The following is a 19,715-nucleotide window of genomic DNA, read 5'->3' as shown; positions in this document are numbered from 1 at the left end:
CGACCGCACTTGTGAGATGAGACGGCCATTAATTGTAGCAGATACGGCTGCCAAGGTCGGTGTCAAAGACTTGAGCCTTCAACGTTGGCCCACAGTCTTCCTAGTCGAAGGTTCCAAGAGTAATGTGGCTCAGCGCGTTACTTGGCTCAAGACTCAAGGGGTTTCATAACATCACGACTTGCGCATCCATAGGCCTCTAACCTCTGCTCTCCACACCTGTCGTTCACTTCATCCCACGTTCACACTCGGTTCCACTACGTCGCTCGCTCAACCCGCTGCCTGAGGCACGTCCACCTCGCATGTCAAACTTCGAACCCTAAACTCCATTTTTGTGATACCCGGGCAATCCGCAATGAAGCCGTCCACACTTCTATACACGGCGATGGGCCTGCTGTCGCCCATCGCCACCTACGCTATCGAGCTGAACCCTGATGATCCAGGTACGCATCTTGCTGGCCTAGTTAGACTCTACTAAAACGATCAGAATCCATCAAGAGCGCGACTAAGATTGTTGCTGCTGGTATGAGGGATTGGTATACTGGAGACAGAGTCGGCGACACACCTGGAAATTTACCAGACCCTTACTACTGGTGGTTATGTGGCGCCATGTTCGGCTCTTTGATCGACTATTGGTATTACACAGGTGACGACCAATATAATGCTATTACACAACAGGCAATCGTGCACCAAATCGGCCAGCCAAAGGCGTTCATGCCACCAAATCAAACAAGCACGCTTGGAAACGACGATCAAGCATTCTGGGGAATGACGGCCATGTCAGCGGCGGAGAACAAGCTACCAGACGTGGAAGGGGAGATGTCTTGGTTGTCGCTCGCTATCGCCGTCTTCAACACACAGGTCCCGCGATGGAATTCTAGGACATGCGGCGGAGGTCTTAATTGGCAGATCTTCAGTTTCAATAACGGATTTGATTACAAAAACACGATCTCGAACGGCGCATTCTTCAACATCGCGGCAAGGTTGGCGAAATACACGGGCAACAGCACATATGCTGAGTGGGCCGTCAGGGCGTACGAATGGGAGCAAAGCGTCGGACTTATCAGCCCGGACTTCCACTTCTTCGATGGTACCAGTGAACGCCAAAATTGCTCAGAGGTCAACCACCTTCAGTGGACCTACAATGCAGGCATCCACATGTCTGGCGTCGCGGCGTTGTGGAATATGACAGAAGCGGCAGGAGACACCGTAAGCTTGAACGCGAATTTCTCTGCGGTCCCACGTGACTAATTCACTGCAGGCTGCAGCGACGCTTTGGCGTAGCCGCCTACAGGGCATCATCAACGGCACAGACATATTTTATACTGCCGAAGGTGCTCCAAACGTAATGATCGAAATAGCCTGCGAACGGAACGGATTGTGCGATCACGACCAGCGCTCCTTCAAAGCGTACCTATCGCGCTGGATGGGCTTTACCATGCTCACCGCGCCATGGACCCGCGAGTCAATCATGCCTCGACTCCGCACTTCCGCTGTCGCTGCGGCCAAGCAGTGCGGACCTGGCAAGGGCGGATGTGGATTGCGCTGGTGGCGGGGCGGCGTCAACGATGGCGAAGTTGGTGTCGGAGAGCAAATGAGCGCGCTCGAGGTGATGCAGAATCTGCTCGTTGATCAGGTTGCGGGGCCAGTAAGCGAGCAGACTGGTGGCATCAGCAAGAACGATCCTACAGCGGGTAGTGATGCGGGAGGCTTGGTGATCGAGCATGACGCCGTTACCACTGGGGACCGGGCCGGTGCTGGCATCCTAACTGCGCTAGTACTTGCATTCCTATTCGGTGGAGGTTGGTGGTTGATCACTGGAGAGTAGGGCTGTTCCCCTATATCTTTCTCTTTCTTCTTCAATACAGAATTATCCGCGGCGTCCGTCGCGACGAAATTTACACCCTTTTGTCCCCATTTCATTCTTAGTCTCCGTCCGCGGCCTCCTACACGAGCCAGAAGGCCAATCTGCGTTCGTCGGCCGAAAGCTCCGGCCTAGCGTCCGTCTGGAGCAGGCATCACAAGCAGTCAGCCCAGCGCTCTGCCTTGAGTGCACGATCACTACGCGAGCAGTTTGTAAACCGTGTCCCCGCTATTCATAGCACACACCAACGTTCGTATCTGCCAATCGAAATGCTCTCCACTGGTCTCGGCGAGGGACAGCCAATCACATCAGCGACACGAGTGACAAGCTCATATTAGCGCATCGTATCCTCCAACAGTGACCGGTCATTTCGGATCAAGCTTTGTCAAGCTTCTCAGTTGTCGTCAGCTCCAGCATCATACAAGGTCTTGGGGCGAGAAGTGTTGACACACCGTGTAGATCGAGTGTAAGGGTGCGCGCAGGGTGCGTATGCGGGCTCTGGACCAAGAGCATATCTTTTTTAGCTGCCTGGGTGTTGCGTGGAGGAGAGGGGCGGAGTGCTGGGGTAGTCGGCGGTGGGTATACATGTGGGACTCTTATCTGCGTACCTGTCTGCAGCTACCCATCATGAGGCACAGCTTTGACGCCACGGTAGTCACAATCCTCCTGTTCTGCAGATGCTCTGTGACTGCATCTCCCATATCTTTTGAAAGTTCTTATACCACACAGAAACCAACAGTTTCGTCTCCCACGCTTTGCACATCCCTCAAAGACCAGTTCGCCTGCACAAGATTCGAGGCCTCGATCGCGCACCCGGTACCACCTCCATCGTCGCCGCTCGAACAAATCTCCAACGCCGTTGTAAGACCTGACCTACTTCTATCGGACGAAGAACGCCAGATTAGGAGAGTTATGGACGTCAAAGGGCAAGCAAAATCAGCAGAGAAGCTGTGGTTGACACCGGAAATTCAGGTCGTACTGTGGTTCTTACTGCTGTGTTGCTTGATGGAGTTGATAGTGTTCGGGCTGCATCGGTGAGTCGACATGAAGTTCATCATGAAATTTTAGGATTACTGATGGAGTAAGGTGGCGACGGCCTCAGCATGTGGCCAGAGACCAGGGAGGAGTGATCGACAAACCTGAGGGCAGAAGTTTTGAGGAAGTCAGTGAGGACGACGAGGACGACGAGGCAAATATCCCGGTGCTTTGACGGGCAAAACGGCTGATCGATCATCCTTTTCCTGTGTTACTTCCTAGACACGGACAGGAATGCCATAACTCAAGAGAGCAACATTCCTCAATGTTTGTCTAATTTGACCAGACGCGATTAAGTGGCTCGCACGCTGAGGATCGATGCCGTGTAATATCTTATGCGTATAATCACCTATACTATCTTGAATGTGCGTACAGGCAAAGAAGCAATGAGATGTCTTACACATCTCCACTCAAAGTTATCTCGGCCCTTAAGTCGTCGAAAGACCGGCCACTGCATTTCGTACATGTTCCTGTAACACAGTCCTATGCGTTCGTATTCATTCTGCGAAACTGAACGTAGCACAAGGCCTCGCAATTCGAATTTATCTTCCCCGATGTAATCTCCCTGGAATCTTTCCCAGCCCATCCAAGCGACATAAACCGTATCACCGTCTTTGACTGGCCGTGTCCCAGTGGCAAAATCATAGTCTGCTATCATACTTCCGTCTACGCCCCATTCGATGCTCGGTATAGTTGCCTTAGAGCAGGGTTCTTTGGGTTCCAGATAGTGCTCTAATCTGCTATCCGGGGGCAAATATGAATTAATAGTATGGGTAGAGAACCGGCTTTCGAGCAGTATTGCGGCTTTGGAAGCACTTCCAATTTGTGAGGGCCCCAGTGTTTTGTAAATTATGTCGACTATGCGTGTCAAGAAAACCATCGTCTTGGTGTCGTAGCGGATATTTCCTTCCACCGACGCCCATGACCATGTTGGTGCTTTGGAGAGTGGTCTCGGGACATCTCTAAAGTTCAAGACTGACCACATCATGTCCTTCAGTAAGGAACTCCTCCACAGTCCCGCGATGTAGACGTCGTCTGGGCGCACGCGCATGATGCGTTCCACGACAGCAGCAAGTGCAGGCAGGCGGTCGTCGAAGAATGTCAACTGAAGGAGAGTGTAGTCTTCGACAATGGTTTGCCATTCATCCACGCTGTCTTTGATATGAAACTTGAAAGGCGCCTGAGATGGTGTGGTCCAATCGTGGCTCCAATCGCGGCAGTCCTGTGTCCAATCTTTGTCTACATCTCCAGACTCGGACTTGAACATTGAATGGCATTCCCACATCAGCTGGGTAGTAGTGAAGTGGACAAATCTGGTCGATAGACTCCGTTCTTGATAGACCCAGGCGCGATCTAAAAGTGGCCAATTCCCAAAGTTGTTACGAATCACACCGTTCTGAGTGTAACGGTCTTGTTGTCTGTACTGAGCTACATGTAGTGTCGAATGCTCCAATTTTCTTGACCGAAAAGGACTGTTGGGATCAGAGAATAGGCCATCGTTGCTGTCTAAGGATGCTGTTGCAGCAATGGTGATGAACGCATTCTCGTAGATATTGCCCATAGTAGCCGCAGCTTCGGCCCAGTCTTCACTGCTGTCTTGCAAGATACCTGTACATGATAAGCTCTAACATACATGCTGAAAGAGCCGAAAAGCTTACATAGAGCATCGATCCAGAGATGAGAGATATCTAGTCGTAAGCACACCTGTACCGCGTCGCGGAAAGTCTTTGGCAGCTGGGAATACTCAAGCCCCTGCTGATAAGCAGGCAACGAATCCCTTGTCAGCTTTGATGAGACCCCATGTGGGCCCCAACAATGACTCAAACACGCGTACTGTGTTCCAGGTGCCAACTGCTCTCGTAAATAGACTTTGCCAGTCTTGATCTCGAGTAGCCGCTTGGGTACATACTTCTGGGCAGGGATCCGATTGCAGCGTTCGTGAGATTGCGTGCATGTGTCAATCCATCTTTTGAGACACGAAAAGGCTTGTTGAGACGAAGTGTCCCCTGATGGCAAATATCGATACGGAAAAGGATAGCGTGATGAGATATCCGAAGCCAGAGGGATTGCTCCTATTTGATCATGGTCAGAACAGCTTAGACACGCAATCATACGACAGACTGTGTACCGTGTGGCTGGAAAATGAAGAGACATGTGTGATCCTGGGCCGCTGTGCCAGGAGAATTCCAGTTCAGAAATGTTATCTTGGGACTCAAGAGACGTTTCTGAATCCGTTTTCCTCCAATCTGTCGTGAATAATAATTCGATATACGAACTTCAGCTGTGTTCGACAAAGTCCAATCTCCAGATGCCATAGAAAACCCCGAGTACCGGAGCCAGGTTGATATGGCATCTAGGATCAGACTGCAACACTGACGACCTGCTTGTGCCTCTGATCGAAGCTTGTCGACTGTAATCACATGGGTGGTTTGCCCTACTCCCCGTCTGGTGGTAAAAACGGTGTGGTACAAGCGGCAAACATCGTGCCTCATATCTATCCGAGGGTGAACCAGGGACTTAGGTCTTGTATGTGCTAGGTCCTCGTCTGCGCTTGGACTGCAAGCTGTATCTTGAGCACTATGATTGATACTGGTCATATCCCATTCAGATTCCGATTCTATATCGGTGGAATTCGATGGTCCAATTGATTCATCTTCGATAGCATCCGTACTTGGTAACGAATAGGTGTTTGATGTCGAGCGAATCAAGCTCAATTCCGTGACAGCATCCACGCGGGTCTGTTCGCCATCGAGTATGCGTTCAGAACCCCCGCGCGCTGAACGCCGATGATCCCAACGAAATCCCGAAGCCGCCGTTCTCCTCGAAGGTTTTGGCAGCCTGCAGGGAACCGGTAGTCTACACCGTCCCGCTGCGCAGCGTAGCCGCGCCTTTGACGACTCAACCGGCAGTCTGAAATTCGGCTCCGTGCTAGTATTCAACTCGTAGTCCGAGACGTAACTCGATGGCGATAAGTCGACCATTAAGATGAACGGCCGTCAGCCTGGGACGTTGGCAGCGGGGCTCTTCGACGGTGGCTAGGTGATAATTCTGATAATCCCGCCGGCCGTGAGATCTTTCTACGCGTGGGTAGACTACTAGCACCAAACTATAGTATAATATGACATGCTGCACGATGAAAAAAGTTGGATTGCGAATAGTTGTACCAAGTGGTGGGCTGGCGTAGAAGGATGTCAGAAAACGGCAAGTGGGGCCGCGCATCAGGCCACCATACTTCTACTTCGTACACGGGGCTGATCTGGGAGTGTACATACAACCATGTAACATATAGCGTTGAATCTATCCTGTTCCGGAAAATGATTGATACGTATCGAAAGCCATTCAGGAGTTCTGCGTCTTCATTATAATACCGGGATCTACACCAGGCCACGAGCTACTGTAATGAGGAATGCCATTCCCCGGACTTACGGTACAGGCTACACGTGCTCAAAAGTAGGTAGGTAAGTTCGCCGATCACATCTCATTTGGTCGCACCTGGTAGAAGTCTAGAACTCAGGAACAGAACGTGCAGACATGAATCAGCAAGGGAGTCCATCACTAATGCAGAGAGGTGGAAATACTGATCTTCACCACTCACCGCTGGCTGCTAGCTTCATTCCTTTACTATGTGTGACACAGCGCCTTCCGCTCACCGGTGAACTGCACATAGGGGGTGGTTTTGAGTGCTACAGACTAGCTGACTTGGCAGGTAGGTAATGCGAGACTATTGATACTATCATTACAATGAGAACCATGAACTATTATTGAAGTGGAGACATCAAATCAACTGCAAACAGCGATTCCATCCCAAATTATATATACGTGTCGTGTCGTCATCACAGCCAAGCCAACCATTTACTTCTCTCTCGCACTCGCGTTGTCTCTCGCAAGACACGCACGTCCCTAGTAGCTAGCATCTTTCTACACATCGCGCTGCGCGCCAGTCGCACCGGGCAACACCTGGTCCGTCGCCGCGCCATGCTGGTGGTGGTGCCCCATCGGGCCTCCGTCGGTGCCGCCCGTGCCGTCGCCGTAGCGGCCCACGTTCATGGGCAGACCCGTGCGCGGCTCAATGACCGTGCGGTCCTGTGCGAGATCCGACACGGGGTGGGCGCCCCAGACGCCTGAGCGGGTTTGGCTGCACAGAGTCAATATCGGGGAACGCGGGTGACGCGGAGAAAGATGTGGGGAGCTTACCGATCGCCGGAGATCATGTTCGGGTCGCCGATGGGGCCGTCGACGCCGATGTGCTCGCGCTTGCCGCTAATGAAGCCATGCTGTTCGGGAGATTGCTGGGTGCCAGCGAGGCCGGTACCAGGGTGGCCAACGCTGGATGAGGTCGGATCAGTCCGCTTGTCATGCAGCTCGTGGGCGGCAAGACCGCCTGCGCCGAGGGCACCACCACCGATGGCAGCGTCGCGGCCGTAGTGATGATCGTCTCTTGTGCGGTCAGGGAGGGTGGTTGTTTGGCTGCCGGTCAAGCCGGAGGCATGCTGACCAGGAAGAGTGGTCTCGCGAGCACCTGGAGCATAGCCGGTACTGCTTGAAACAGTGTTGGGCTCAGTGCGGTCTTTGGACAGCTCGTGAGCGCCCAGAGCACCTGCACCAAGAGCTCCACCTCCAATGGCAGCATCGCGGCCGTAGTGGTGATCGCCTGTACGGTCAGTATCGGTAGTGGCAGTGCCGATGGGACCATCAACACCAACACGATTGTTGGCGTGCAGAGCTTCACGCGCTGGATGACCCTCCGGGGGCTCTTTACGCAGAAGGTTTCTACCCTTGTAGCCGCTGCCGTGACCAAACTTATCATCGCTGTCGTACTCGGCAAGCCCAGCAGCACCAGCTCCTACACCGCCCGCAACAGCCGCATCGCGGCCAGTGTGATGCTCTGCGGAGCGGCGCTCAGCGGAGTGACGGGGACTAGATTCGGGGCTGCGATCCTTCTTCTCTTTCTTGGACTTATCGCGATGTAGGAAACCCAAGATACCACCGCTCTTTTCTTTCTCCTTCTCGTCATGCTTAGCAGCCTCCTTCTCGTACTTCTTCAAGTCCTTTTCATGTTCCTTGTCAAGCTTGTGAAGATCCTTGTCGTGCTTCTTCTCATAGTCGTGTTGGCGCTTAGCAGCCTCCTTCTCTAGCCTCTCCTGCTCTTTGGGATCAAACTGGGGCTGTGCGCGCTGGCCATATGCATAACCAGCGCCGGCACCAACGATACCAGCACCTCCAGCAAGAGCGGCATCACGGCCGGTATGAGATTGACCAGGCTCGGTGCTGTGGGGGGATTGCTGTCCCTGGTGAGAGACTGTAGGCTGGGAAAGGGAAGATGTGCCAGGCTGAGTAGATGTTACAGGAGCAGAACTGTGGTGACTCTTGTCGTCGTGCTGTGACAGTCCATATCCTATCGCAGTGGCGCCAGCTAGACCGGCGCCAGCACCTAAAGCGGCGTTGCGCGAGCTGTTGTCCTTGGGGCCGAGATCGTTGTTGCCAATCTCAGGGGACTTGTAAGCTTGAGGTGGTTGAGAGTTTGCTGACTGGGCCAACTGTGCCGTAGTGTAAGGCTGTTGGGTCTGGCCAGAAACTGTGCCTTGATGTGCTGGGACACCAGTGCCGGTGGCGCTAGCGAGCGCAGCCACGTCAGGGTTTCGGTAGTTGTACTCAGAGGAGGCAGGAACAGGGTTGGGAGCATGCGCACCGGTAGCGGTAGGGTCATATCGTTGATCTTGCATCGAAGCTCCAGGCTGTGTGCTGCGGTGATCACCATAGGCCTTGGCAGCTTCATAGGCACCATATCCTGCAGCTCCAGTACCTCCAGCGACTGCTGCGTCTCGGCCGTAGTGGTGCTGGCCAGCCTTGTCGTCAACCTTGGGATCAAGACGGTTCAGCGTGTCAGATTGATGGGGGCCGGTTGTAGTGTGATCTTTCTGCTTGGCCGGATCAGGCTGTACACGTGGGTCGACTATATTGGCAATGTTGCTCTTGTGAGGCCCGATGGTCTTTGAGGCGGGATCCTCAGCTGTTGGTCCAACGGTGTGCTGACCAGCAGGCTGATTGCGAGATCCAGCATATGCCAAGCCTCCCGCGGTAGCAGCCCCAGCCCCAGCGAGGCCAGCGTCACGTCCATAATGGTGCTGAGACTGAGGCTGAGACTCACCGTAGCTGCCTGTAGGCTGGTACGCTGAGGTACCTGTGGAGCTGGAAGGCAACTGGTGCGATGCAGAAGTGGTGCCAACTGTGCTCGGATTGGTGGTGCCAGTTGTGTGCCGAGTAGTAGGCAGAGAAGAGGAATCTTGCAATGTGGGGTCGTGGTGTCTATCGCCAGACAAGGCACTGCCCGCCAAGACACCGGCACCAAGGGCACCTCCACCAATAGCAGCGTCACGACCATAATGGTGCTCCCGCTCCTCTGATTTAGGGGGAGGTACAGGCCCAGATGAACTTGAAAGAGACTGAGATGTGGGAGTGGCTGATGCCGCCGAGGGATCGAATCTCTGCTCGTTCAAACGAGACTCACCGCCAGTGACGCGTGGGTCAAGCGCTTTAGAGCTGTAAGGATTCTTTTCATCGTAGAGGTTACCAGTGCCTGAAGCTGGGGTTTCATGTTTGTGGTGCGCAGCCGCACCCAGGCCTGCAGCGCCTACACCACCAGCGATCGCCGCGTTGCGCCCAAGATGGTGGTCAGATCCGTCAGCAGATCTAGGTGTGGGATCTTCCAGAGATCCAGTATGACGAAGATCATGAGACGTTGAAGGGCCAGTTGTAGTAGCTCCGGACGCTGGACCAGTACTCCCAAGAATAGGGCCCGATCGCTCGTTCTCAGGTGTGGCGCTGGGAAACTCGCCTGGAATGTGAGGGCTTGTACCTGACCGGTGAGCGTGAGGACGATAGTCTAAAAGTCCGGTGTGGCGTGTGTGTGGATCACTACCATAAGCCTTTTCGTAGTCTAGTAGCGTACCGGTGTTTATGTGAGGTGTTTCATGAGGAGGTCCATGTCCAGGTTCATTCGAATCATTTAGAGGGCGTGCTCCCGCAGCGTGTAGCGCGTCGGGATGGATATTGTGCTCTCGCACGCTCGAAGTCAAATGAGTGTGTCCTGTAGGCGATGCATTCCGGTCACTGAATGTGCCCACCTGGGGGTCGCGTCCCTCGTTATGATCGCCACGGTTAGCGGCTGCGGTAGCGGCTGCAACGGCAGCGGCGCCAGCGAGACCTTCACGCCCATGGCGATTGTCTCCGGCGAGCGGCTGATGCTCTGTGGTATTCAATCCAGAAACTCCGGGAGCACTGTGGGTATTAGGCATGACGGAACTTTGGTCGTGCTGCGCTGATGTGATCCCTCCAGAGAGGGGAAACGAGCGATCAGTACCGGCAGTGCGATTGGAATCGTACGGCTGCTGAGTGGAGCTGCCATGACCGATACCTGATGAGACTGGATGCGATGATTAGACTATAGCTTTCATTACATGGTGTTATTTGACTACCTACCTGGGATCACGCTCGGCTGCTCGTTTGAGACCTCATTTGCGAGTCCTGAGCTGGTGTTGGTTCCAGTATTGCCTTGACCGACAACCTGATTGCGGTTGAGCTTGTCCTCGAAATTACTGTTGCCGGACAAAGCTGCATGCCCCTGGCCGGCCTGACCTGGTGCGAAGCCGATCACTCCCGACTTGATGCTTGCCTCGCTGTTACCATCGTAGGCGCCACTGCTTACCTGCGGCCGCATACTGTCGCCACGAAGAGTGCTGTCGCCGATTCGGGAATTATCGCCAGACAGGCCAGCTGTGCGAGCGCCACCTATCGGGCCATCAGTACCAACACTGCCGGCATGCCTCTCATCGCCGTGGCCGGTTGCCACGGATGTCGCCCCGACATTGGGTGTGTTGGAGAACTTTGGTGGCTCGCCAGTCGTTGGGGCGGCGTTGCCATGTCCAGTCATCTGGTCGTAGATAGGAGTGTTCCTGCCACTTTGTCAGTGCCAGGTCCCAGTTCAGGCGAGGCAGGTCTTACTGGTGTCCAGTGGTCGCAGACGTGGTTCCAGACGTTGTCGTGGTTGACTGTGCAGCCGTACCAGTCGTGCCCTTGTGGTCGTGAGTGACATCGCCGGCAGTCTCACGATCCTTGTCGTGGCCGTGAGGGTGTCTGCCCGCATTGTTAGCAATTGGTGCCCTACTGAGACAGGGCGGCTTACAGGAGGCTCTTGATCTTCTCCATGGTTGTTCGTGTTTGTGTGATCGCTCCAGGGATTACAAGAAGAGTTCCGCTTCTATTACTTATGAGAGTATCACGAGGTTAGTGTGCGGCTGCAGAACAAGGCACAGCTCTTTCATGTCGAATAACATCATCACATAGCTATAGCTACAAAGTAGCGCCAATGACCTCATAACAACTGGATAGCCTGCGGGAAGCTAGACGGCGGCTCCAATGAGATCGACTGCGATGTGTGTCCCATCCAGAAAGAGCCACGACCAGTCCACTTGCAGCGCATCCAGGCGGCACAGTGTTCCAAAGTGACCTGTCTGAGGCGAGTGTGGAGGGTCAGCCACAGGCAGCCCCGCAAGATCGCTGGGAGTCCTGACGTCTCATCACGATCGGGCTTCCGCTGGCTATATTTCAACTGGTGCAGCGGGGTTGAACACCGGGGACAGCCTTAGCTCTCGACCAGGCTGCAAACAACGAGGGCGACAGGCGGCCATTAATGTGCCATGTCCGCCGTGACGATGTGCCAGCCTTGACCCCTCGCGCGCTGACATCACCGATCACCGACAGGGATGTGGACACTGGTTCTACCCCGCGTAGCAACATACGGCACACGCCCGATGCGAACACGGGCTCCAGGCCGTCTTTGGGGGGTGGGACTGACAGGTGACAGGCGTTTGCAGGAGGGAAGCGTCTGGCGGCAGCAACTGGAAGGAAGCTCGGGGTGCAGTGCTAAGGCGGGCTGCGACTTCCTTGTCAGCGCTATCCACGGCCCTCTGCTCTCTGTTCTTGCACCTGCCGCATGCTCGCTGCCGAGGAATCGCCAACCGTCTCCCGGCCAATCAAACGCGGCGCCTCCCAATTTTGCGCGAATTTATATCGGTGGCGACGTGCCAACGCGCTTACGCCTGAGCGCTCCACCCTCGCGCCGGCGCAGCACGTCGGCCGATGTGCGCCAATCGTCACTGGTCACTCGCCAGCAGCCTGCAGTGCTTTTGCGCTGGCTTCTGGTGCGGCTCTAGAAGACCTGTGCATGCAGGCGTGCGTCGGCGCTGTGTTGAGCGAGCTACCTGCCGGCCGTCGTCGGCGGGCGCTGCAGCGAGCCCGTTATCCATCACTCCGCATCGACGCTGGGCTAGTCGGCGCACACAGACGCTCAAGCTTTGGCGTCTCCGCGTTTTCTTCTAGTCCTGGCGCGCCTTTGCAGGGCAGCGTCTCACTGTGCAGTGTCGGCCATTAAAACTCCGCATCCCCCCAGCGCACGCCTGAGGAGCAGAGTGCCTCCAAACGGTTTCGGACCTGCACTATCACGCCCAGCGCGCCCGCAGGGTCAGGCTCATGAACCGACGACATCGACCCACTCTCCCCCGAGTCTGCCGTTGTTATTAGTAGCTCGGCCCCGGGCACCCGTTTCTCGTCGTCGACTCTCTCACCCATCTCCGCCGACATTCTGACCGTGCTTGGCCGCACTTTCCCTTGCACCACCCGCGCTTTCCTGACATCGCTCTCCGCATCCCCTCCAGACCCTTTTCCCCACCACCACACACACCACCGCCCACCATGCCCGGCGCACTACGAAGCCGCCTCCGCCGCGTCCTCACCGGGCAGGAGGGCGAGGGCGGCATTGCAGGCAAGATGAAGCGCAGCAAGAAAGAGGACCCCTGCGAGCCTGAGAGCGACTTTTACAAGCCTGGCGAGAAGATGCCGCCCATGAAGTACCGCCGCCCCGTCGACCCTGAGCACAAGGAGAAACTCGAGGCCTTTACCTGGAAGAAGGCATGGCGCCGCCGTAGTCACCAGAGCCTGTACTCGCCAATGGGCAGCCGCTTGCCGAGCCGCAAGGGCAGCTTCAGGAGTCGCCGCAGCCGCAGTCGCAGCGTGCACCGCAGTCGCCGCTCCAGCTTCCACAGCGATTACGATCACGACGACGACGACACATGGGTCGACAGCGGCATCGGCGCGAGCATCTCCGACAGCGAGCGACCGGCCAACATCCGCGAGGCCAGTGACGACGAGGGCGACGTTCTTAATGGTGTGTATCTGTCATGCTAATCATCGCGAGCCTCGACTAACTTGCCACAGTCGGCCTCTCCCGCAATCCCACCCAGGACCCTCGCGACACACGGAAAGAGTCGACCGCCGGCCGTCGCCGCTCCAGCTCCATCCACTCGGTACGACCCAGCAGCACACGTCCCGGCACTGGGTCCGACCGCACTCGCCAGAACTCACAGCCCTTCACCCCTGAGGATCTCGAGCTAGCGCTGAAGAAATCGCACCTCGACGCCAAGAAACTCGAAGCCATCCAGCAAAGCGAGGGCTGCACGCCGGGCGACAAGGACGACGACAGCGAATGTTCAAGCTCAAGCCCCTTCGACAACCTGCGCCCCCGCGGTGGATCCATCTTCGTCCCACAGGACTCTGACAGCCCTGGAATGTTCCCTGGATGGAACTTTGTCTCATCCCCCACTAAGGGTGGACCCTCGTACTTCCCACCCAAAGACGGCGGTATTCCCCTCCAATTCGAGCGACGTGAATCTGTCTTTCATTCGAACGAAGAGTCTGTTTTCCAGAGGCAAGGGTCAAACGAAAACGCGCCCCAAGCCGGGCGACGTGGCTCGACGTACGCGCCAGATGAAGAAGAAGACCACGTTCCTGCCCTCGCTGCGCCGCCTGCTGAGCCACCCAAGCGCAAGCCTATTGTCACCTGTCCCAGCGACGAGATCATGAAAATCCTCGCTCGCAAGGACTGAACAACGACACAACATTCACTTCACTTGTCAATATTACTGCATCGATTTTGTGCACCTAGGGTCCGCACACTGCATTTCCGGCGTTGAACGACTTATCGTTTGGAGTTATCAGGCCTCGTGCCACATTTGTTCACGCATTGGGAGGCTGTCATGATAGACTGTTACATGGCCTAGTATTGAATTATCAGACGGGAGAAGCACATGGCTATAGAACCATCGGAAGACAGCATTGGTGCAATCGCACAGTAGCTATCATACTTAGCAGACGCCGCCTCGAGCGCGCAATGACATCGCATCACTTTCAGTCTATGTGCAGCTCTCCATTTCGCGACTATCTCCTCAATCAGAACGTCCCATCACACCCCGCGTCACACCACCGCCCATAATAGCGACCCAACCGGCTTTCCTTATGCGGAAGCGATGCTCGATACGTCAACGCGCGCCTTCTTTAACCACCGCCTTTCCCCCGTCACCGCACCAATCACAACCCATGGCATGTCTGTCCATCAAGCCAAGCACCCCACGCAGGTACACCTCGACATACGCAATCAGCCAAGCATTCCTACCACGTACGACGCCTGTTCAGACTTCGCGTACCCACCGTGTCCACTCGCAAGCATATGCTCCACCGCAGTGATCTACATTGCTTCACTCTGCCTCACTTATGAGTCTCCAATCCCAGCCCAAAATAAACAAGTAAAACGCAATTGCAGAGACGCAGGGTGTTTTCGATTGTTGGATTGTTGGACATGCTGCATACGGAAGGCCCGAATTAGGCGCCGGTTGGATGCGGAGAGGCGTACGTGGTGGAGGTTCTGGGCTGCGACTGGGCTGAGGGGTGCAGTGCCGAGTCTGAGCCAATGGGAGGAGTTCAGGGTCAAGCGTGGAGTGAGGATGGGGGCCACCGGGTGTGGAGATCGGAATTCACCGTACTTCGTACCGGGGGTATCGAGGTTTGCAGTTCGCGGTGTGCGGCTGTCTGAATTAAGGACCGGGTTTCGCAGACGTGTGCGCTGGACCGGCCGGCTGGTCTCTCGGAGCAGTCAGCAGACGGCAAGACTGCAGATATGGATGGAGTTTCAAACATCCACTGTCGCGTTGCATGCTGCGAGCTGCACGCACTGCATCGCAGAGCAGAGCAGCATAATCGAACGATTTCGTGCTGCATTTACGCCCGATCCTCCGCATATGCCTCACCCCGGAGTCTCGTCCCAGCAGACCGTCCGAAGGCACGAGGCCTCCTGGCTGTCGGGGCCGCGTCTTGTGAGTATCTGCGTCGCTGTACGATGATGTGGACTTCCTCCAATCATGCCTCTTGAATATACAGGGGGCAGAAGCTTTTGTATACGACGAACAGCTCGTGTCGGAAATACCGGGAGCGGCTACATCGATACTTGCCTGCCATCTTGCAAGTGGGGGCCTGGTAGCCACCGCCACAGCGCTTCGGTGCTCTGGAAGCTCCGTGTTTCTGGTTGAGGGGAGGAAGGGCGGGGCGTAGACGAGAGATGAGTTGCCACTTTTGGCAGGTTTGGAAAGGTGTTGATTCCAGGGCGACCAGGCGGACGGGATGAACCCGTTTCCTGCTCATGCGCTTTGCACCTACCACGGCGCATTCGTGTTCTGGGTATCTCACACCTCCATGTACATAGCAGAAGTCGCGAAAGGGGAGGATGGGCGACTGCGGAGCTTCTTACAGTCGATTTCGAGATGTGTGGATGGCTGTGTAGGACGAGATGACCGGCCCCTGCACGATAATGGAATGCACAGGAGCTGCTCAACTTGCCTGTTACGGCAGGTTTCGAGCGAACGTCGAACGAAGGACTCGGGACCCATGGAATTCTGACATCAAATCGCCTAGTAAGCTTGAGGCATAGACGCGAGAACGGAGTACAGCGCAAAACAAACTGCCTGTTGCGGCAGTTTTCGCACAACTGTCGATAACATAGCCGGTTCTCTTGTACTCACCCCCTGCGCACCCACACAGTGTCTCCGTGCTTCTGGGCCCACTCCACGAGAATGATATGCACGCGAATTGCCTATTGTAGCAGGTTTTGAATTGCTGTTGATCACGGTTGAGGTAGCACCAGCCCTTAGGGTAGCACCAGCCAGGGTCCACGAGAACGAGAACGAAGAAGGGGCGCGACTTGCCTGTTACGGGAGGTTCTCAGCAGCCGTTGATAATGCTTTGTCGTACTTTGTGGCACCTCCGTGATCGACACCTGTTTGAAACCTGCCGTAATAGGCAGCTTGCGCTGGATTCCATTCTCGTGAAGTGGATGCCAGACGCCGTGCTTAGCTGCGTGGAGAGCAGATGCGCACGGCTTCTTCACGGTCACGCGAGTTACTTATTGCGGTAGGTTCTGTGCAACTGTTGATCACAGCTGGTGATTTTTTGCACTATGTACCTCGCTCTCGACGAACAATCCATGGTGTTTGCGCTCCACGAAGACTGAACGGGCGATTCTTGTTCCTCGTTGTCGATGGGCCACGGAGCGACGCTACGTACTTCGCAGGGGGGCCGATAACTAGAGACTTGAGCATGTAGGGATCCACGGATGTGTCTTTGCTCGAGACTACTGCACCCTGACACGTTCGACTGGCTACTTGACATTTTTGTAGGACCCAAACTACGCTTTCTGTGCCAATAAGCGGTAGAACGACTTCCAGTTCACTCCAACAAGAAAGCGCCTTGGTGAGTCCATGGATCTTTCCTGAATGATGCTAGACTTCGCCAAGAGGCTGGTCAAATGTGCCTGAGATAGATACGGTATGCTGCCATGGCGCAAGAGGGACCGCTTGGATGCGATTGAGTCCATTTCGGTCGTAGGGTGTTAAGAATCGCGTAAAGCGATGGCAGCACATCAGTTCCTAAACCAAAGGAGCAGCTATATACCTGCACATACTCCCACCGACACACCCCCAGCCTCGTCACCGAGCCTCCTCGCGCCCTTCCATCTGACAACGATTCTCCCGGCACAATGACCACGCCACCAATCTCCCTCACCGTCGAGCACTCGACCAAAGCCCTGCTCCGTAGCCGCAAAGGCTCCCAGACCGAAGGCCCCCAGACTACGTAGGTCTCGAAACGCAGGGTACAAATCAAGATATTCAACAGGCCTTGTGTCTACCAAGAAATATCCTCTCGACTTGTTCTACCACCCTGGCATCGAAGACGAGAACTCGGGTTCCTCCACCAGTGCAGCCCCAGTCCCCGCTCACTCGCTTCCAACCCGCCCGCTGACTACCCACCCTCCGATGCGAAACCCCCTGCTCGCGCTCGAACCATGTGGCATTACATCACCGTGAACGGGCAAACGGGGAGCGAGCGGTGGGGACGCTGGGCGCGGGCTTGGAAGCTGGGCGGCGGGGCGCGGGGGGGTCGTTCGAGGTCCGGCCTTATGGCGGCGATGGCGGCGATGGCGGGGATGTCATGGATGGGGGGAAGGGGAAAGAGTTGTAGCGAATGTGGTGAGGAGGTTCGGGGTAGGCTGTGTGGAGGAACAGGGGTGGCTGTTTCAGCGTCAACTTTTGATATCTTGAGAAGTTGTGGATTGCAAGAATTCACTGTCTCATTATTGCAAGGATACTATTTCCCTGTCTTCCTCTTCTTGCTCTTGCTTTTCTTCTCCACGGGCGCAGACACCTCCTTCTTCTTCTCCTGTTCTTGCACTGCCGCCTCAGCTTTCGCTTTGAGGTCCGCAGCGGCCTCGTCGTCGCTGAACCCGTCCCACTCCTCCTCTTCGTCGCCATCTTGCTCTGCCGTCGGAGCAGCGGGTTTGCGCAAATCAGCCACCTCCTCTGCCGTGTGTTCGCCCTGCTCCCCATCCTCACCCTCCCTCACAAATGCAGCAACAAAGAACCCCATCGTCCCCTCCCCAGTTCCCTTATCACACCTCACACACCCCTCCAGCACATCCTCTCTCTCCTTGCCCTCAGCTACACCACCGCCCACCTTCCCATCCACCCACTCACCCCTCCTTTCCCATCCGCGCAGCCCGCTAACCTGCTCCTCGCGGCGCAAGATGCGCCAACCGCGCTCGCGCGCCACGCTCGTGGCGAGTGCCTGCAGCACAACGCCCTCATTCTCCTCGAAGTGGATTGAGCACGTCGAGTAAGTGATTTTGCGCGCGGCGCGGAAGCGCATGGCGTGCGTGAGGATGTGGAGTTGGAAGGAGGAGAGGGCGGCGAGGCGTTCGGCGAGTTTGTCGGTGGCGTCGAGCGGGACTTCTTCGTGAGCCGTGTCGTCGAGATCGAGGGTGAGCTCGGGGTTGGCTTCGGGGGTTTCAGGCGCGGATTTGGTGTCGCGCTTGCGCTTCTTGGATTTGGAACTCTTGGGAGGATCGGCGAGGGTGGCGCTGGGTGAGGGCAGGTGCAGTTTTATGGCGTCGTCGCGGCCGACGATGCCAGTGCCTGAGCAGGAGGGATCGAGGAGGATGGCGCCGACGGACTCGTAGTCTGGAGAGTTTGGCTTGGCGGCGATGAAGTCGCTTGATCCTTTCACGGTGACGATTGAGTCTGCGCCGGCGAGCTTGACCATCTTCTTCAGGATCTCAGTGCGGCCTTTGTCGCGCTCGAAAGCGATGACTTTCCTCTCCCTGCCTGCGTTCTGGCTCGACACGATGGCGGCAGCATGCGTCGTCTTGTTGCCCGGCGCCGCACACCCATCGATCACATCGCCATCGCCCTCCTGAAGGTCGAGGAGGTATGCAGGAAAGCATGACGCTTTGTCCTGGAAGATGATCTCGCCCTTCACATAGCCTGGCGTCTTGGTCAAGTTGATTCTGCTCGGCAGCGCCAGCAAATTTGGAATGTTCGGGTCCTCGAAATAAATCTTCTTGCTCCCTCGCGCGCGTAGGATCTCCCCAATAGTGTCGACCTTCTCATATCCCTTGAACGTGCTATCCATCTGCGCCTGCAGACTGCTCTTTATAGTATTCACCCTGACCCATCGTGGATGCCTGCTCTTCTCGCCCTCCTCGCTGTCGTCAGGGTCGAGGTCGCCGGCGTTGATGGCCTCACGGAAAGCCTCGAGTGTAGGGAATTTATAGCTGATGCGGGCTTTCGTAAATGCAGCGCTGAGGCGCGCTTTGTGCCGTTCGATAGCGAGACGCAGGACATGATCCTTGTGCGCCGCGACGCCGGATTTGCTCAGCAGCAAGTCGTGCGTGAGGAGCAGCGCGAGGACAGGCGTGAGCTGTTAGGTCAGCAGTGCGCAATTGACCTGCTTGTGGGGCAAGACCGCAGTATATCGCAGTCAGATACGGCTCAAGTGTTGAATACTTACTTTTCTCTCCTCCTTCAGCACCGCGCACTTCTCAATCACATCCTTCAACACGCGACTCCACTTCGACGCCTCAGCAACCAGCGCATAGATCTGGCCGGGCTTGCTCTTTAAGTCCTTCTTCTTGAAGATGCGCGCCTTAAACGAACCGCCGATCTTGTCGGGGTTCTCGAGGATCGCCGCGGTTTCGTAGTAGAGCGACATTGAGAGCTGGTCGTTGGCACGGGAACTTTTTTGGTGGGCGCGAGTTTCGCCGCGGGAGTGCCCATGTGGGGCTGCTGTGCAAGGCTGCGAGGCTTTGAACACGATACGAGTCTTGCAATGTGATGGAGTGATTGGAGACAGTGGGATATTATACATGCAGAGTGAGCTATCGAAAAGGTGTCAGGCGTCATTGGTTACTCATTGGCAGTAGCAGGCTGATGGTTGTCTCCTACCTGGTGACAAGTATTTGGCCAGAAAAGGCAAGAAACGGGTCTATTCCATTACCCAGCACATTATAGTGTCGCAATCAGTTGTGAATTAAGAACTCCTTAACCGAGAAATCTGCGAGATACAAAGAAACGAAATGGTATCATTGACAACTTATGAACAGAGA

The 19,715-nt window shown here is 55.6% G+C and overlaps 6 protein-coding genes across 6 annotated transcripts; 3 read left to right on the top strand and 3 right to left on the bottom strand.

Annotated features, from left to right (window-relative positions):
- Nucleotides 1-114: 114 nt before the first annotated feature.
- C7974DRAFT_21776 (mannan endo-1,6-alpha-mannosidase DCW1 precursor) lies at nt 115-2,088 on the top strand. The gene is made up of 3 exons (XM_046137105.1): nt 115-440; nt 485-1,206; nt 1,259-2,088. Exons 1-3 carry the CDS (start codon nt 353-355, stop codon nt 1,823-1,825), a joined length of 1,377 nt encoding a protein of 458 aa, XP_046003235.1. The 5' UTR covers nt 115-352; the 3' UTR covers nt 1,826-2,088.
- Nucleotides 2,089-3,158, top strand: C7974DRAFT_21777 (uncharacterized protein). The gene is made up of 2 exons (XM_046137106.1): nt 2,089-2,895; nt 2,948-3,158. Exons 1-2 carry the CDS (start codon nt 2,351-2,353, stop codon nt 3,069-3,071), a joined length of 669 nt encoding a protein of 222 aa, XP_046003234.1. The 5' UTR covers nt 2,089-2,350; the 3' UTR covers nt 3,072-3,158.
- C7974DRAFT_21791 (heterokaryon incompatibility protein-domain-containing protein) lies at nt 3,073-5,980 on the bottom strand. Its single transcript, XM_046137108.1, has 3 exons — nt 5,025-5,980; nt 4,555-4,968; nt 3,073-4,504 (listed from the first exon to the last, which is right to left on the bottom strand). Exons 1-3 carry the CDS (start codon nt 5,875-5,877, stop codon nt 3,246-3,248), a joined length of 2,526 nt encoding a protein of 841 aa, XP_046003233.1. The 5' UTR covers nt 5,878-5,980; the 3' UTR covers nt 3,073-3,245.
- Nucleotides 5,981-6,712: 732 nt separating this feature from the next.
- Nucleotides 6,713-11,379, bottom strand: C7974DRAFT_21759 (uncharacterized protein). The gene is made up of 5 exons (XM_046137101.1): nt 11,079-11,379; nt 10,898-11,029; nt 10,376-10,848; nt 7,091-10,319; nt 6,713-7,031 (listed from the first exon to the last, which is right to left on the bottom strand). Exons 1-5 carry the CDS (start codon nt 11,099-11,101, stop codon nt 6,815-6,817), a joined length of 4,074 nt encoding a protein of 1,357 aa, XP_046003232.1. The 5' UTR covers nt 11,102-11,379; the 3' UTR covers nt 6,713-6,814.
- A 1,107-nt stretch (nt 11,380-12,486) lies between these two features.
- On the top strand, nt 12,487-14,046 carry C7974DRAFT_21750 (uncharacterized protein). Its single transcript, XM_046137098.1, has 2 exons — nt 12,487-13,118; nt 13,169-14,046. Exons 1-2 carry the CDS (start codon nt 12,647-12,649, stop codon nt 13,834-13,836), a joined length of 1,140 nt encoding a protein of 379 aa, XP_046003231.1. The 5' UTR covers nt 12,487-12,646; the 3' UTR covers nt 13,837-14,046.
- Nucleotides 14,047-17,422: 3,376 nt separating this feature from the next.
- Nucleotides 17,423-19,321, bottom strand: C7974DRAFT_299655 (S-adenosyl-L-methionine-dependent methyltransferase; the record flags this gene model as incomplete). Its single annotated transcript, XM_046137762.1, has 2 exons — nt 17,423-19,030; nt 19,121-19,321. 2 exons carry the CDS (start codon nt 19,319-19,321, stop codon nt 17,423-17,425), a joined length of 1,809 nt encoding a protein of 602 aa, XP_046003230.1.
- Between the last annotated feature and the right edge of the window lie 394 nt (nt 19,322-19,715).

This window comes from Boeremia exigua (assembly GCF_020726555.1).
Source record: "Boeremia exigua strain MPI-SDFR-AT-0100 chromosome Unknown C7974scaffold_1, whole genome shotgun sequence".
Taxonomy (NCBI): domain Eukaryota; kingdom Fungi; phylum Ascomycota; class Dothideomycetes; order Pleosporales; family Didymellaceae; genus Boeremia; species Boeremia exigua.
This window is presented reverse-complemented; position numbering and strand designations above follow the sequence as displayed.